Consider the following 17879-nt stretch of genomic DNA (forward strand, 5'->3'; position numbering starts at 1 on the left):
CCGGTCTGGCGGAAGGCTCTGGCTGATCCGGTCTGGCGAAGGCTCTGGCTTGATCCGGTCTGGCGGAAGGCTCTGGCTGATCCGGTCTGGCGGAAGGCTCTGGCTGATCCGGTCTGGCGGAAGGCTCTGGCTGATCCGGTCTGGCGGAAGGCTCTGTAGGCTCTTGGCAGACGGGCGGCTTTGCAGGCTCATGGCAGACGGGCAGCTTTGCAGGCTCATGGCAGACGGGCAGTTCAGGCGCCGTTGGCAGACGGGCAGTTCAGGCGCCGTTGGGCAGACGGGCAGTTCAGGCGCCGCTGGCAGACGGCAGTTCAGGCGCCGCTGGCAGACGGCAGTTCAGGTGCCGCTGGGCAGACGGGCAGTTCAGGCGCCGCTGGGCAGACGGGCAGTTCAGGCCGCCGCTGGGCAGACAGTGCGCAGACGGCGCTGGGCAGACAGGCAGTGCAGCAGGCGTTGGGCAGACGGCCCGACTCTGCCCTGCTGAGGCGCACAGTAGGCCTGTCGTGGTTATAGGCACTGGCTGCGCTGGAGAGGAGGAAACAGCTGGAGAGAGAAACCCGGAAGGACAGCCTGGTACGGGGGGCTGCCACCGGAGGACGGTACATGGAGGTGGCACCGGTATACCGGACCGGTAAGGAGGACACGTGCTCTTGAGCACCGAGCCTGCCCAACCTTACCAGGTTGAATGGTGCCCGTAGCCCTGCCAGTGCGGCAAGGTGGAATAGCCCGCACTGGCCTATGCTGGCGAAACCGGGGACACCATTCGTAAGGCTGGTGCCATGTATGCCGGCCGAGGAGACGCACTGGTGGCCAGATGCGTTGGCCGGCTTCATTGACATCCAGCTCGATGCCCAACTTAGCCCTCCCAGTGCGGCAAGGTTGGAATAGCCCGCACTGGGCTAAGCACGCGTACCTGGGGACACCGTGCGCTTTTACCGCATAACACGGTGTCTTACCAGTACGACGCCTTCTACCTCCGACGGTAAGCACGGGAGTTGGCTCAGGTATTCCTACCCGGCTTTGCCACACCTCCCTCGTGTGCCCCCCCCAATAAATTTTGGTCTGACTCACGGGCTCCCAACCGCGTCGCCGCGCTGCCTCCTCATACCAGCGCCTCTCAGCCTTCTGCGTTCCTCCCGCCTTGGGACGGCGATATTCCCCTGGCTGAGCCCAGGGTCCTCTACCGTCCAGGGATCTCCTCCCAAGTCCAGAAGTCCTGGTGCTCTGTTGAGCATCCCTTGCCGCTTGGTCCTAGGTTGGTGGGTGATTCTGTAAGGCTGTTGTCCTCCTCTCCCAGATGAGGAGAGGAGAGAAGGATCAGTGGACCAATACGCAGCATTAGGGAAATAAGCCATCTCTTATTTTTGAAACGATGGCAACACGAAAAACAAACACTTACAAAATTACAAAAACAAGAAAACGACGTAGACGAAACCTGAACATGAAATAACTAACTAAACGTAGAACTCACGGACAGGAACAGACTACATCAAAACGAACGGAACAGCCAAACAGTCCCGGTAGTACATACATCGACGACACAGGAGACAATCCACCACAAAACAAACAGTGAGAACACCCTACCTAAATATGACTCTTAATTAGAGGAAAACGCAAAACACCTGCCTCTAATTAAGAGCCATACCAGGCAACCCAAAACCAACATAGAAACAAGAAAACATAGACGCCCACCACAAAACTCACGCCCTGACCATATACACATACAAAAACAAACAGAAAACAGGCAGGAACGTTACACTTTGAGATAAATGAGGTGTGTGTAAATGTTGTTATTGGCTTTTTTCTGATACCCTGATCTGATCCAGCACAAAAGTGATTAATCTGTTTAAGAGTCAGTTTTTATTAAAAGTCAGGCTTCCCACCTTAACGTTAAAACAGGTCCCTTTATACCACTCCTCTTAAATTATTTCCTGTGCCTCATCTGGTGTTTACAGACTAATAGCTTGCAAACAACTCATCAGCATCATTATTTCCTGTCTTGTGATGTCCATAAGAAATGTTGACCTTCATTTCCCCTGGACTGTTGTTATGACACAGAGCAGCGAGTGTCTAAACAGAGCGCTGCCATGCAACAGCTACCCACCTGCCAAGTTGGAGCTGTCTACACTGAGAGCATACATCGACATCTGCATGTATATAGTCCTATCCTCAATTTGCTCTGTTAAAATGTTTTTTCAACTTGAAAGAAAAGTTACGTGTTGCTTTGAAATACTATATATACAAAGGGTGTGTGGATACCCTTCAAATTAGTGGATTTTGGCTATTTCAGCCAATTTGATTTACCTTTATTTAACTAGGCATATCAGTTAAGAACAAATTCTTATTTTCAATGATGGCCTAGGAACAGTGGGTTAACTGCATTGTTCAGGATCAGAACAACAGATTTGTACCTTGTCAGTTTGGGATTTGATCTTGCAACCTTTCAGTTACTAGTCCAACGCTCTAACAACTAGGCTACCTGCCGTCCAAAATTAACATCCGTTGCTGACATCGAGCACACAGCCATGCAATCTCCATAGACAAACTTTGGCAGTAGAATGACCTTACTGAAGAGCTCGGTTACGTTTCAACGTGGTGCCATCATTCCGCTACCCAAGAATAGCAGAGCACCTTTTAATGGTTCAAACAGCTGACCAATCAGCCTGTTACACGCGTGCTGGTAACTTTTGGAAAAATTTGTGTTTTATGAAATACAAAGTTATCTTACAGAAAACAAATGAACAACAGTATGCTTATAGGGACATGCTATATCAACATGCTCAGCAATGACACAAATAACTGATGATTGGCTGAAAGACATTTATAGTAAGATGATTGTGGGTGCTGTTTTGTTAGACTTCAGTGCAGCTTTTGATGTCATTGATCATAACCTTTTGCTGAAAAACGTAGGTGTTATGGATTTCATCCTCTGCCTTATTATGGATTGAAGAGTTTTCGTTAATGGACACTCAGTCAAATTCAGTTGAGTGTGGTGTACCGCAGGCAGCCGGCTATGGACATTATTTTTTTTCTGTTTTTATAAATAACTTGTGTGTCTATGTACGCTGACAACTCAACCGTATACACGTTGGCTGCAACAGTAAAATAAATAAATGAGACACCTAACATAGAGCTCCAGTCAGTTTTAGAATGGATAACTAGCAATAGGCTGGTGCTAAATATCTCAAAAACTAAAACCTAATCTTTGGGACGAAGCACTCATTCAACACTAAACCTTGTTTAGATCTATTATTGAATAATGTGGCTATTGAGCCAGTTGAGGGACTAAACTGCTGGGTGTAATGGACTCAATGGTTGCTCTGCTTCTTGACATCTCAGTCGACAAGACAGGACCTACAGCCCTAGTTTTCTCGCACCTGGACTACTGCCTAGCTGTGGTGGTCATGTCCGGGCAAAGAAGGACATAGGTAAATTACAGTTGGTTCAGAACAAAGTAGCACATATCGCAGTTAGATGTACAGTACACAGAGGGAACGTGTCAGTAACATGCATGTCAGTTTCTCCTGGCTAAAAGTTGAGGAGAGATTGACTGCATCACTATTGGTCTTTGTGCAAGGTATTGATGTGTGAAGGTACCGGGACTGTCTGTTCAAGCAGTTGGCACACAGTTTGGACACTCATCGGTACAACACAAGACATGCAACCAGATGTCTCTTCACAGTCCCCAGGTCCAGAACAGAGGCTGGGAAACACACAGTATTAATAGAGCCATGACTACATAGAACTGTCTGCCACCCCAGGTATTTCAAGCTGGCAATAAAACCAGTTTAAAAAAACAGCTAAAAGAACCCCTTACTTCACAAAGGGGAATGTGAAGAGACACAGCCATTTTATATATATTGTATTGTCATTTGCACTGTACTATGTATTAGATCTTTAAATATTGTGTGTACATTTAAATGTATGTAGTTCAGTCCTTGACTAATAATGTTCTGTAATATGTATTTATGCCATGTTTCATGTGGACACCAGGAAGAGTAGTTGATGCTTTTCCTGCGGCAAATGGGGATCCTACAAATACCAAATACCTCATAGGATGCCACCTTTCCAACAAGTCAGTTCATCAAATGTCTGCCCTGTAAGTGCTGTTATTGTGAAGTGGAAACGTCTAGGAGCCACAATGGCTCAGCCATGAATTGGTAGGCCACAAAAAGCTCACAGAACGGGCCGCCCGAGTGCTGAAGCAAGTAGCATGTAAAAACGTCTGTCCTCGGTTGCAACACTCACTACCGAGTTCCAAATTGCCTCTGGACAAGAACTGTTCGTCGGGAGCTTCATGAAATGGGTTTCCATGGCCGAGCAGCTGAACACAAGCCTAAATTCACCATGCACAATGCCAAGCATCGGTTGGTGTAAAGCTACCTCCATTGTACTCTGGAGCATGAATCATGATTCACCATCTGGCAATCCGACACACTAATCCTAGTTTGGTGGGATTCCAGGAGAAAGCTACCTGCCCCAACCTATTGCCAACTGTAAAGTTTGGTGGAGGAGGAATATTGGTCTGGGGCTGTTTTTAATGGTTTGGGCTAGGCCTCTTAGTTCCAGTGAAGGGAAATCTTTACGCTACAGCATACAATGACATTTTAGGCAATTCTGTGCTTCCAACTTTTGTGGCAACAGTTTGGGGAAGGCCCTTTTGTTTTTTAGCATGACAATGCCGCTGTGCACAAAGCGAAGTCTATAGAGAAAGGGTTTGTCGAGATCGGTGTGGAAGAACTTGACTGGCTTGCACGAACCCTGACCTCAACCCATCGAACACCTTTGGAATGAATTGTAACGTCGACAGCGAGCCAGGCCTAATTGCCAGGCCTAAGTGCTGACCTCACTAATGCTCTTATAAGCTGAATGGAAGCAAGTCCCTGCAGCAATGTTGCAACATCTAGTGGAAAGCCTTCCCAGAAGAGTGGAGGCTGTTATAGCAGCAAAGGGGGACCAACTCCATATTAATGCCCATGGTTCTGGAATGAGATGTTCAACGAGCAGGTGTCCACATACTTTTGATCATGTAGTGTTGTCAATTCAGGAAATCAAGCTCAGTTGACAGAATCTGCTATTATATTAGTAACATTTTGAGTAGAGTGACTAATCTTTTATAAGTTGAACACCCATGTACAAAGTACTTGGAGGTACTTCCCAATTTCATGATATGCAATTGGTAGTTACAGTCTTTTCCCATCGCTGCAACTCCCGTATGGACTCGGAGAGCATCCCGGCCGCCCAAACCCTCCCCTAACCCGGACAATGATGGGCTAATTGTGCGCCACCTCATGGGTTCCCAGTCGCAGGTGGCACGTCACAGCCCGGATCGAACTCGGGTCTGTAGTGACGCCTCAAGCACTGCGATCCAGTGCCTTAGACAGCGGCGCCATTCGTGAGGCCCCAAAGTATATTTTACAGTGTACTTTACTGTACATACAGTATCTGTTCTTGTTATACACTGGACTTGATGTATTTCTCTGTGTTTTCTTCCCTCTGTCTCTACAGAACATTCCAGGACCTCTCCAGGCAGATGGATGTGTCCTACGGCACTGTGAGAGACTCAGCCGTCTATGAATACTTCAAGAACAAGGGCACCAACCCGCTGGAGCAGGACAGCACATACGCAGAGCTGTTGGAGGACCATCAGCAAGAACAACGGCCATGACTACTCTGTGTCCAGTCCCTCAGAAGGCATCCGCAAGGTAGGTTGACGAAGACAAAGCAGGTACATGCCAATAAAGAGAGGATGCCTAAGTACAGGCTGGCAACTCTTTTTAAGTAGTAATTGCTTAGCTACTGTGTATTTCAACAAAAAAAGAAGACGTTTTCATATTTGGCAAAAAAAAACAATCAATCTTTCCATTGTCATTTCACTGTCATTTCACAGTATGGAGTCATACTGTTCTCCCTTATACTGTGCCTATAGTTCCACAGTATTTCAAACCAGGCAAATTCAACATTTTTGACTATCTGTCTGAATAAACTGCAAGTGCTGTTTTGTGACATTGTCACAATTATATTGGTTAATCTCATATACTGCCCGTAATAAATGGCCAAGAAAGAACAATATTTTGCCTGCCCATATGACTGAATGGTAATATGACATATCATAGATCTTCACATTGTACTGTGTACACATTTTAATTAGCTTTCTGTCACATTTAGTCTTTATACTACAAAACAAAGGCTTTTTTGTCTCAAACTTAGCAAAATGAGCCTTTTTAGCAGGACGGTAGATGTATTTGTGTTTAGTTAACTGTAAGAGGTAGAAGATACTTGGATACACATCAAAACAAACATCAAGCACCTTCTGTCTCTGGGCTCTATTTTGACAAAACTAGCGCAATGGTAAATCTTAGCGCTGGTGGTAGCTATAGGATTGCGGTTTGTCCGAAATATTTTGCTATTTTCACAACCAGAAGTATGGGCGCAGTAGCTGGCTGTGGCGCTAAAGGGCTAGGTTTTGATGAATAAACAAGTTGTAGGTGTGTCAAGGCTTTGACCCTTCACTGGCCAATCAGAACGTGCTCCATGGTTCCATTTGGTTGTTATTTACAGTCTTGTATGTATTGCATTGCATCAACTTCGAATGTTAGTCCGTTATAGCCTAGTTTGTAAATAGCCTACACTAACAAAATGTCGACCTATCCCCTATTTGCTATCATGTTGAACATGTTTGCAGTCCACATTGCTCTAAGTAATTGTATGGCATCATTATAGAAATATATGTTAAACGTTTCATTCGCACTGATATAGGCCACTTTAAACTGCATTATGTCTGAGCCATGGACATGCCAAAGGTTGTCAATAAGCAAGATTAAATTCACTACGATAAGACCTAAAAACACATTGAATAATTAAATTATAATAAAACGGAACAACAACTTGTTTTAATTAAATAGGCTTTGTCTAAATACAGTTACAGGCACCATAATTGCTCCCCGTGGGCATAAATATTAGGTCTAAGACAATGTAGACTACGGAGGATTTGACACACATCCAAACTTTTGACAGGAGCTGGAAAAATATCCAATATAAAGAGAAAAGAGTCCTACAGTCTCTGATCCCTTTCATGCAGTGGGCATCACACATAATGAGTCTAAACTTTTCACAGAAGCTGGACAAAAAATGATGCCCAATATAAAGACAGAAGGGAAATGTCTGTTGACTGTTCTGCTGCTCGTGATATTTCAAGAACACATGGGTGAGCTTTTGCTGAATGTAATATGAAGCTTCTTCTTTTGAAAACGACCTATGTGGCATTGATATGAGTCAGAAACATGTATTAAACAAGCCATACCGTGGGGGGCTGGACCCAGTCAGGTCTTTGACACAACAATATAACAAGCCATACCGTGGGGGCGGACCTAGTCAGGTCTTTGACAACAATATAACAAGCCATACCGTGGGGACTGGACCTAGTCAGGTCTTTGACAACAATATAACAAGCCATACCGTTGGGGCTGGACCTAGTCAGGTCTTTGAAACAATATAACAAGCCATACCGTGGGGGGCTGGACCTAGTCAGGTCTTTTACACAACAATATAATAAGCCATACCGTGGGGGGCTGGACCTAGTCAGGTCTTTGACAACAATATAAACAAGCCATACCGTGGGGCTGGACCCAGTCAGGTCTTTGACACAACAATATAACAAGCCATACCGTGGGGTGCTGGACCTAGTCAGGTCTTTGACAAACAATATAACAAGCCATACCGTGGGGGCTGGACCTAGTCAGGTCTTTGACAACAATATAACAAGCCATACCGTGGGGGCTGGACCCAGTCAGGTTTGACACAACAATATAACAAGCCATACCGTGGGGCTGGACCCAGTCAGGTCTTTTGACAACAATATAACAAGCCATACCGTGGGGGGCTGGACCCTAGTCAGGTCTTTGACAACAATATAACAAGCCATACCGTGGGGGGCTGGACCCAGTCAGGTCTTTGACACAACAATATAACAAGCCATACCGTGGGGGGCTGGACCCAGTCAGTGTCTTGACAACAATATAACAAGCCATACCGTGGGGGCTGGACCCCAGTCAGGTCTTTGACAACAATATAACAAGCCATACCGTGGGTTGCTGGGCCCAGTCAGGTCTAACACATTCACCCTCTCTCCCACTGAAAGATCAGTCACAAAATATTGGCATCATCGTAATAGGTTGTAATCAAGCCCTGGTCTCCAGCATGGGAACTGAAGAGGACTACCTGGTGCGGTCGTCTCAGGGACTGTAGGAGTACTCCATATCATCTCGGCTCTGACACACACATGCAAACGCAAGCTTTGCAGTCCCATCAATCCATCTAGATGCCTCTCACAAACCCACTGTAGTAACCTGTGTATCATGAGAACCTTCATAAATCAGCAGAACATGTATAACATATTTATTGACATTATAAATATAAATACATTATTGTAATACTTTGAAATGAGACACCTTCGGTCATAACAAATCCATGAAGACTATATCGCGTGACACTGTACTTACTATAAAGTCAGACACCTTTAGNATCCATGAAGACTATATCGCGTGACACTGTACTTACTATAAAGTCAGACACCTTTAGTCATTCATAGCACATACATAAGTGCCTTATTATATGACACTGTACTTACTATAAAGTCAGACACCTTTGGTCATTCATAACACATTCATAAATGCCTTATATCAAATGACCCTGTACTTACTATAAAGTCAGACACCTTTGGTCATTCATAAGACATAGATAAAGGCTTAATGATGTAAACAGAAATGTATTTACTCTAAAGGAAGTATGACTAACAGCTCAAATATATAAACATTAAAATCAAGTTTAAACCATGCATTTTATTTTATTTATACATGTTTAAAACAATACAAATACATTACGTTTCAATAAGTCTAGCAATGCAGTTACATTGAACATTACACAGGGCTTGTCCCCTGAGCTGGCGGACAAATTATTATTGCCTCATCTGCCTGCTGGAGGTACTGCATGTTGGCTCCAACCTTAAAAGTAACAACAAATAAAGTTAGCAGATCTGTTAGCTAGCTAACAATTGCTGTGAAGTCACAAAAATAATTTTAAATAACGATTGMGGTAGCTATGTAATCTAACTCAACACTTATATAACTACTACAGAACAATTTAAATTACAATAAATAAAGTTTAACTTGCTTGTTTTTCGCTGTCGAGTGGCACCACAAGTGGGCATTTGATTTGCATACACACTGAATTAAAGGTAACGAAACAAAAAATAAATTCCCAGACGTGGTATAAGCATTATTGTGAACACAGAAAATCCAAATTGGTTTTTCTATTAAAAACTGGGGTAAAACGAGAACAAAATGGGGGAAATCCAAAACCTGGAAAAACAAAACCAAGAAAACGGAATATGGGAAAAAAACTAAATTAGGCAAAAAATACATACTGATTTTAAAGCGCCCTACCAACGTTGTTTGCTGTGCATGACTGCACTTTAGAGTGTGTGTCATCCTGCAGCACAGCTTGTTTGGGCAAATTGAGATCAGGTCCAATCAGGTCCATTTATCCAAAGCGACTTAGTCATGCATGCATACATTTTTACATATGGGTGGTCCTGGTAATCTAACCCACTATTCTGGTGTTGCAATGCTCTACCAAGATGCATGACAAGGTTATAAATGCTTTGTGAAGCCTCAACTTAATATGATTTATAAAGCCTTTATTAAGCGGTGCTTATGTCATATTTTATGTAGTGGGTTATGTCACATTTGAAATTGGTGGTTATGTCATAGTTATTCCACATTTATGAACCCTTTACAGAGCATGACATGTGGTTAGATGATTTGTAACACATTTATGTAGTGCTTATGAAGGCATTATGAAGGCTTTATGAAGCCTTTATAAGCTGAACGTCATTTAAAGCTGACTGGAAAAAAATATATGTCACAGAATGTACTGTAGCAGTTTTTCTTGTGTTGTGTTTATTTCAAACCTGCCCACATGCCCGTGACTGGCAGCACCCAAGTAATCATCAATTCGGAGCGCAGCTGCACGAGACACGATGGTAATGTCCATGGTCAATTTGGTTTGACATTCGATATCCCTATGGGGCTAATTAGGGACCATCAGTAAATTACCTTTGCAAAGTATTCAGACGCCTCAACTTTTTCCACATTTTGTTAGGTTACAGCCTTATTCAAAAATGTATTCAATTATTTTTTCCCCCTCGTCAATCTACTCACAATACCTCCGAATGACAAAGCAAAAACAGGTTTTTAGAAATGTTTTCTCATTTATAAAAAATAAAAATATCATAAATATCACATTTACATAAGTATTCAAACCCTTTACTCAGTACTTTGTTGAAGCCCCCAATGGCAGCAATTACAGCCTTGAGTCTTCTTGTGTACGCTGCTACAAGCTTGGCACACTTGTATTTGGGGAGTTTCTCCCATTCTTCTCTGCAGATCCTCTCAAGCTCTGTCAGGTTGGATGGAGAGCGTTGCTGCAMAGCTATTTTCAGGTCTCTCCAGAGATGTTCGATCAGGGTCAAGTCCGGGCGCTGACTGGGCCACTCAAGGACATTCAGAGACTTGTCCCGAAGCCACTCCTGCGTCGTCTTGGCTGTGTGCTTAGGGTCGTTGTCCTGTTTGAAGGTGAACCTTCGCCCCCAGTCTGAGGTCCTGCGCTCTGAAGCAGGTTTTCATCAAGGATCTCTCTATCCTGCCTCGATCCTGACTAGTCTCATAGTCCCTGCCGCTGAAAAACACCCCGCAGCATGATGGTGCCAGGTTTCCTCCAGATGTGATGCTTGGCACTCTAGGGAGAGTGTTGATGSTTCCAAACTTATTCCATTTAAGAATAATGGAGTTCACTGTGTTCTTAGGGACCTTCAATGCGGCAGAAATGTTTTCAAATCAAATCAAATTGCATTAGTCACATGCGCCGAATAGAACAGGTGTATGTATACCTTACAGTGAGATGCTTACTTACGAGCCCCTAACCAACAATGCAGTTTAAAAAAAATAAGGACAAGAATAATAAATAAAAAAGTAACAAGTAATTAAAGAGTAGCAGTAAAATAACAATAGCGAGACTATATGCAGTGGGTAACGGTGCGGGGGGGGGGCAATGCAAATAGTCTGGGTAGCCATTTGAATAGGTGTTAAGGAGTCTTATGGCTTAGGTGTAGAAGCTGTTTAGAAGCCTCTTCGACCTAAACTTGGTGCTCCGGTACCGCTTGCCGTGCGGTAGCAGAGCGAACATTCTATGACTAGAGTGGCTGGAGTCTTTGACAATTTTAACTTCTAGTTCCTCCCAAACCCGGATCCGGGAGCACCCCCCACAGTAAAAAAGCTGACTAGCATAGCCTAGCATACTAGCATCTAAATATCATTAAATCACAAGTCCAAGACACCAGATGAAAGATACACTTCTTGTGAATCCAGCCATCATTTCTGATTTTTAAAATGTTTTTACAGGGAAGACACAATATGTAAATCTATTAGCTTAACCACGTTTAGCAAAAGACACCAGCTTTTTTTCTACTCCACCAGTTTTTTACTCCATTCAGTAGCTATCACTAATTCGACTAAATAAACGATATATATATGCCAATAACCAAAAACAACTTCATAAAGATGACAGTCTGATAACAATATTTATGGTATAGCATATGTTTTTTTTGAAAATGTGCATTTATCACTGTATAAATCAATGTTTACCATTGCAGCACTATCACAAAACTCACCAAAGCGACTAGAATAACTACAGAGAGCAACGTGTATTACCTAATTACTCATCATAAAACATTTCTTAAAAATACACAGCGTACAGCAATTGAAAGACACAGATCTTGTGAATCCAGACATATATTTCAGATTTTCTAAGTGTTTTACAGCGAAAACACAATATATCGTTATATTAGCATACCACATGAGCTAACTCACACCAGCATTGATTCAAGGCAAAAAGAGCGATAACGTTATCACCCCACCAAATATATTAATTTTTTCACTAACCTTCTCAGAATCTTCAGATGACAGTCCTGTAACATCATATTACACAATGCATATAGAGTTTGTTCGAAATGTGCATATTTAGCATCACAAATCGTGGTTATGCTATGTAATCAGTCAAAACATGGCATGCATTCTGGCGGCCGCCATCTTGGAAAGGCACCTAAGTTTACGATTATTTATCGATTAGATTGACAAAAAAATACAGGTTGGACAGCTAATGAAAGATGCATTAGTTATTAATGCAACCGCTGAGTTAGATTTTTAAAATTAACGTTACTAGACATACAGTGTGCGTTACAGCCAGACTAGTGCCGCAACAATGGCCGACAAATGCGTTTACATTTTTCCACATAAATACGGAATAAATCATAAATGCTCTTACTTTTGGACGAGCTTCCATCAGTATCTTGGGCAAGGTGTCCTTTGTCCAAAATAATCGTTGCTTTGTTGTAAAACGTCCTCTTCAACTTCGGAACTAGCAGCTAACAATAGCTACGTGGCACACACATGTCCAAATACAAGGCAATACTACGAAATCCGAAAATAGCAATATACTCGCATAAAAACTGATATAAATCGGTTTAAAATAACTTCGTTATGATGTTTCTAACACCTATATCGAATTAAAATAGACGGATATATCTTAGGCCGATATACGAGAGTTTGGATTTGCCTACGAGGGAAACCACAATTTGCGTGTTGAGGGCGTTCACCAATAGGAACGGACATCAGCTCCATATGGCCTTTATAGACTCTGAGAGAAATACGTATGAAGAGCATCACAGCTAGCACGGTGACTCACATGGTGGACAATCCGAGCGGAGGAGGAAGCGGATGCAGTCTCTTGCACGTCAGCTTAGAGGGAATACAGCAGTTTAACTGGCATCTCAGAACAGAGCCTAGTTTTCAGACCTTCGCATGTCCTGTCATGATTTTYGCTGTAGAAAGAGTTCTGGTTCACCCACAGACATAATTCAAACGGTTTTAGAAACTAGAGATTGTTTTCTATCCAATAGTAATAATAATATGCATATTGTACGAGCAAAAATTGAGTACGAGGCAGTTTAATTTGGAAATGTAAAAAAAAGAATAGTGCTAACAGCTCCCCCTATTGACAAAAGGTTTTAAGGGCCTTCCTCTGACACCGCCTGGTATAGAGGTCCTGGATGGCAGGAAGCTTGGCCCCAGTGATGCACTGGGCCGTTCGCACTACCTCTGTAGTGCCCTTCCCCAGATCTGTGCCTCGATACAATTCTGTCTCGGAGTTCTACAGACAATTCCTTCGACCTCATGGCTTGGTTTTTGCTCTGACATGCACTGTCAACTGTGGGACCTTATATAGACAGGTGTGTGCCTTTCCAAATCATGTCCAATCATTTGAATCCACCCCAGGTGGACTCCAATMAAGTTGTAGAAACATCTCAAGGATGATCAATGGAAACAAGATGCATCTGAGCTCAATTTCGAGTCTCATAGCAAAGGGTCTGAATACTTATGAAATGTGATATTTGATTTTCTAAAAACCTGTTTTGGCTTTGTCATCATGGGGWATTGTTTGCAGATTGCTGAGTTTWWAAMAAATTGAATACATTTTAGAATGAGGCTGTAACAAAATGTGTAGAAAGTCAAGGGGTCTGAATACTTTCCGAAGGCACTGTAGATGGGACAATATTTTTCARTGTCAATAGCTCTGTATTTCAATGAATTAAAAACCTCAAATCAACTATACATTTTAGAAATTCATATACAAATATTTATAAGCATTTAATGAGACAAATAAAAGGTGTGCAACACATTGTGTAATTTATTGATGATCCCTAACTAGCCCCACAGAGTATCCAAAGTCAAAACAACTTCGCCACGGTCGCACATCGTCCGGCTGAAGCTAATTGGTGAAAGAAGATGGATAGCTTGCTAGCTAGTCTAGGCTACTTGGGGTGGCAGGTAGCCTAGTGGTTAGAGCATTGGGCCAGTAACTGAAAGGTTGCTAGATCAAATCCCTGAGCTGACAAGGTAAAAATCTGACATTCAGCTGCTGAACAAGGCAGTTAACCCATTGTTCCTAGGCCATCATTGTAAATAAGAATTTATTCTTAAATAACTTGCTAAATAAAAAATAAAATGGTTCCAAACAGAAGACCTGGTTACACTGTTTCAAGTTAACTAGAAGGGTGARCGACTGTAACTGTGTACTGTTTTGGGAGAATGAAAGTTCAAATGCTTCCCACATTAGATCACACACACGAGACACCCACAACAAARCACGCCTCCAAAAYCCAAATCTCGTTCTCAGTCGCATTTCCTGATTAGGAGAATTGAAACCGAAGCTAAATCAGGAAGTTCAGCYCCCCCACCACAGCGCAAGCGAGCTGATGTTAGACAGGGAAATTGTTGAACGTGGTGTAAGGGGTGGAAAATGCCAATGCGCCAGTTTTTACTGTACATGATGAAATTGCAAACTAACTTACGTTTGACACTTGCGCCTCTCGCGAAAGCCGAAAATAGAGCCCTCTGAGCTAAAAGGTTTTTCTATCAAATGAGCAAATAGCCCAGTCTACAATGAGACTCAAACTAGAAAAGACACCTTTACAGGAAATGTATTGAAGTATGTATGTTTTCCACATGTTCATTAGAGTACAACACTTTCTTGGAGTTGGGATACTACAGTATAGTCACAACAATTCCCACATGTAGGCCTTCTATTATCCTTTAGGTTCTATCATGGAAAACAATGATTGCATGTAGGCAGAATGTATAGCATCTGGATCATTAACTGGGTCATGACTGTCATTCCTCTGCAGGCRAAGAAGGGCCCGTATGCCTTTCTATGGGACATGGCTGTGGTGGAGTACGCCGCACTGACGGACGATGACTGCACCATCACCGTCACGGGAAACAGCATGAGCAGCAAAGGCTACGGCATCGCCATGCAGCATGGGAGTCCATACAGAGACCTCTTCTCCCAGAAGTGAGCAATGCCACCAACATCTCTCCTCATCATACACCGTCTACGCTGAGTATACCAAACATGACCAACATTCAAAACATTGAGTTGCACCCCCCCCCTCAAACCCCCCCTCCATTGAGCCCTCAGAACAGCCTCAATTCGTCGGGGCATGGACTCTACAAGGTGTCGAAAGCGTTCGACAGGGATGCTGGCCCATGTTGACTCCAAAGCTTCCCACAGTTGTGTCAAGGTGGCTGGATGTCCTTTGGGTGTGAATATTCTTTATACAAGCGGGAAACTGTTGAGCATGAAAAACCCATTAGCATTATAGTTTTTGACATAAACCCGTACCCCGTTCAAAGGCACTTACATTTTTTGTCTTGCCTGTTCACCCTCTGAATGGCACAAATACATAATCCATGTCTCGATGCTTAAAAATCCTTCTTCAACCCGTCTCCTCCCCTTCATCTACACTGTTGAAGTAGATTTAACAAGTGACATCAATAAGGGATCATAGCTTTCACCTGGATTCACCTGGTCAGTCTGTCACGGAAAGAGAAGGTGTTCTTAACGTTTTGTACACTCAGTGTAATATTGTAATGACCCTGGCGTTGAGAAGCACAATTAACACTCCCCAAAGGGAGCTTTCTTGGAGCAGCTGTAGCATGTCCGGCTTTGCGACCCTAGGGTTGCAAGTTCGAGTCTCGCCTCGGAACCCCGTGCTACTCCCTCGTTTCATTACAATATTTATGCATGATAGATATGCCATCACTTTATCAACAGCTCTATACAGTATGTAATTCTCCTCCCCTCTCCCTCCATCTCTTCCTTCCATCACCTTGAGGAAATATCCTCAGTCTAAGTGCATATGGTTTAACGCACACATCCTTTGATTCCTAATTACTTTCTCTGCTTCATAAATGCCATAAACATAATCACTGATRGTTGACGGTGCCTGAGGGAATTGAGCGCYGTAATTGGCTGAGAGGTCATTCAGTGGTTATACTCAGCCATTTTAGGAGGAGTTTGACGAGGGAAATGCAAGGCCCACTATCATAGTGTTTTTATAAAGTCACTTGGTAGTAAAAACATAAGTGAAAATGCTCTTTATAAAAGGTCAGGAGTTACCGTAGTTTAAAGACTCATTCACAGAGGCTTAATGCATGATTGTAATGCCCTTGTCTGTATGTTATATATATATATATATATATATATATATATATATATATTATACTGAACCAAAACATAAACGCAACAATTTCAAAGAATTTACTGAGTTACAGTTCATATAAGGAAATCAGCCAAATGAAATAAATTCATCAGGCCCTAATCTATGGATTTCACATGACTGGGAATAATAGTGGGAAAAGTACCCAATTGTCATACTTGAGTAAAAGTCAACATACCTTAATAGAAAATGACTCAAGTGAAAGTCACCCAATAAAATATTACTTGAGTAAAAGTCGAAATGTATTTTGTTTTAAATATACTTAAAAGTAAAATTATTCATAATTGCAAATTCCGCAAACCAGACGGCACCATTTTCTAGTTTTTTTTWAATTTATGGATTGCCAGGGGCACACTCAAACACTCTGATATAATTTACAAATGAAGCTTGTTTGTTTGGTGAGTCCGTCATTGAAAACGTAATGCGTACTTTTGGGTGTCAGGAAAAATGTATGGAGTAAAAAGTATATATTTTTTTAGGAATGTAGTGAAGTAAAAGTAAAAGTAGTTAAAAATATGAATAGTAAAGTAAAGTACTGATGGCCCCCCAAAAAATAACCTAAGTAGTACTTTAAATTATTTTTACTTCAGTACTTTACACCACTGACTGGAAATACAGATATGCATCTGTTGTTCACAGATACCTTTAAAAAAAGGTAGTGGCGTGGATCAGAAAAACAGTCAGTATCTGGTGTGACCACTATTTGACTCATGCAGTGCGACACATATCCTTCGCATAGAGTTGGTCAGGCTGTTGATTGTGGAATGTTGTCCCACTCCTCTTCAATGGCTGTGCGAAGTTGCTGGATATTGGCGAGAACTGAATGGTACAACAATGGGCCTCAGGATCTCGTCACGTTATCTCTGTGCATTCAAATTAGCATAGATAAATGCAATTGTGTTCATTGTTCATAACTTATGCCTGCCTGCCGATACCATAGCCCCATCACCACCATGGGGCACTCTACTCACAACGTTGACTTCTGCAAACTGCCCGCCCACACAATGCCATACACCATCTGGCCGGGATTAATCCGTGAAGAGCATACTTCTCCAGGGTGCCAGTGGCCATTGAAGGTGAACATTTGCCCACTGAAGTCAGTTACGACGCAATCAGGTCAAGACCCTGGTGAGRACGATGAGCACGCAGATGAGCTTCCCTGAGACGGTTTCTGACAGTTTGTGCAGAAAGTCTTCGGTTGCGCAAACCAACAGCATCATCAGCTTTCCGGGTGGCTGGTCTCAGACGATCTCGCTGGTGAAGAAGTCGGATGTGGAGGTCCTGGGCTGGCGTGGTTACACGTGGTCTGCGGTTGTGAGGCTGGTTGGACGTTCTGCCAAATGCTCTAAAACGACGTTGGAGGCAGCTTATGGTAGAGAAATGAACATCAAATTCTCTGGCAACAGCTCTGGTGGACATTACTGCCGTCAGCATGCCAATAGCACGCTACCTCAAAACTTGAGACATCTGTGGCATTGTGTTGTGTGACAAAACTGCACATTTTAGAGTGCCATTGTATTGTCCCCAGCTCAAGGTGCACCTGTGTAATGATCATGCTGTTTAATCTGCYTCTTGATATGCCACACCTGTCAGGTAGATGGATTATCTTGGCAAATGAGAAATGCTCACTAACAGGGATGTGAACAAATTTATAGACAACATTTTTGTGAAATAAACTTTTTGTTCATATGGAACATTTCTGGGA

The 17879-nt window shown here is 42.8% G+C and overlaps 1 protein-coding gene across 2 annotated transcripts in view; it reads left to right on the forward strand.

Moving 5' to 3' along the window:
- LOC111967743 (glutamate receptor ionotropic, delta-1-like) overlaps positions 1-17879 on the forward strand; it is a 432695-nt gene that overhangs the window by 402533 nt on the left and 12283 nt on the right. For both annotated transcript variants that reach the window (XM_070444887.1, XM_023993063.1), the window contains exon 14: positions 14801-14967. In XM_070444887.1, the coding sequence (XP_070300988.1) occupies positions 14801-14967 (167 nt within the window). The remainder of the gene's footprint in view (positions 1-14800; positions 14968-17879) is intronic.

This window comes from Salvelinus sp. IW2-2015, linkage group LG8 (genome assembly GCF_002910315.2).
Source record: "Salvelinus sp. IW2-2015 linkage group LG8, ASM291031v2, whole genome shotgun sequence".
NCBI lineage: Eukaryota > Metazoa > Chordata > Actinopteri > Salmoniformes > Salmonidae > Salvelinus > Salvelinus sp. IW2-2015.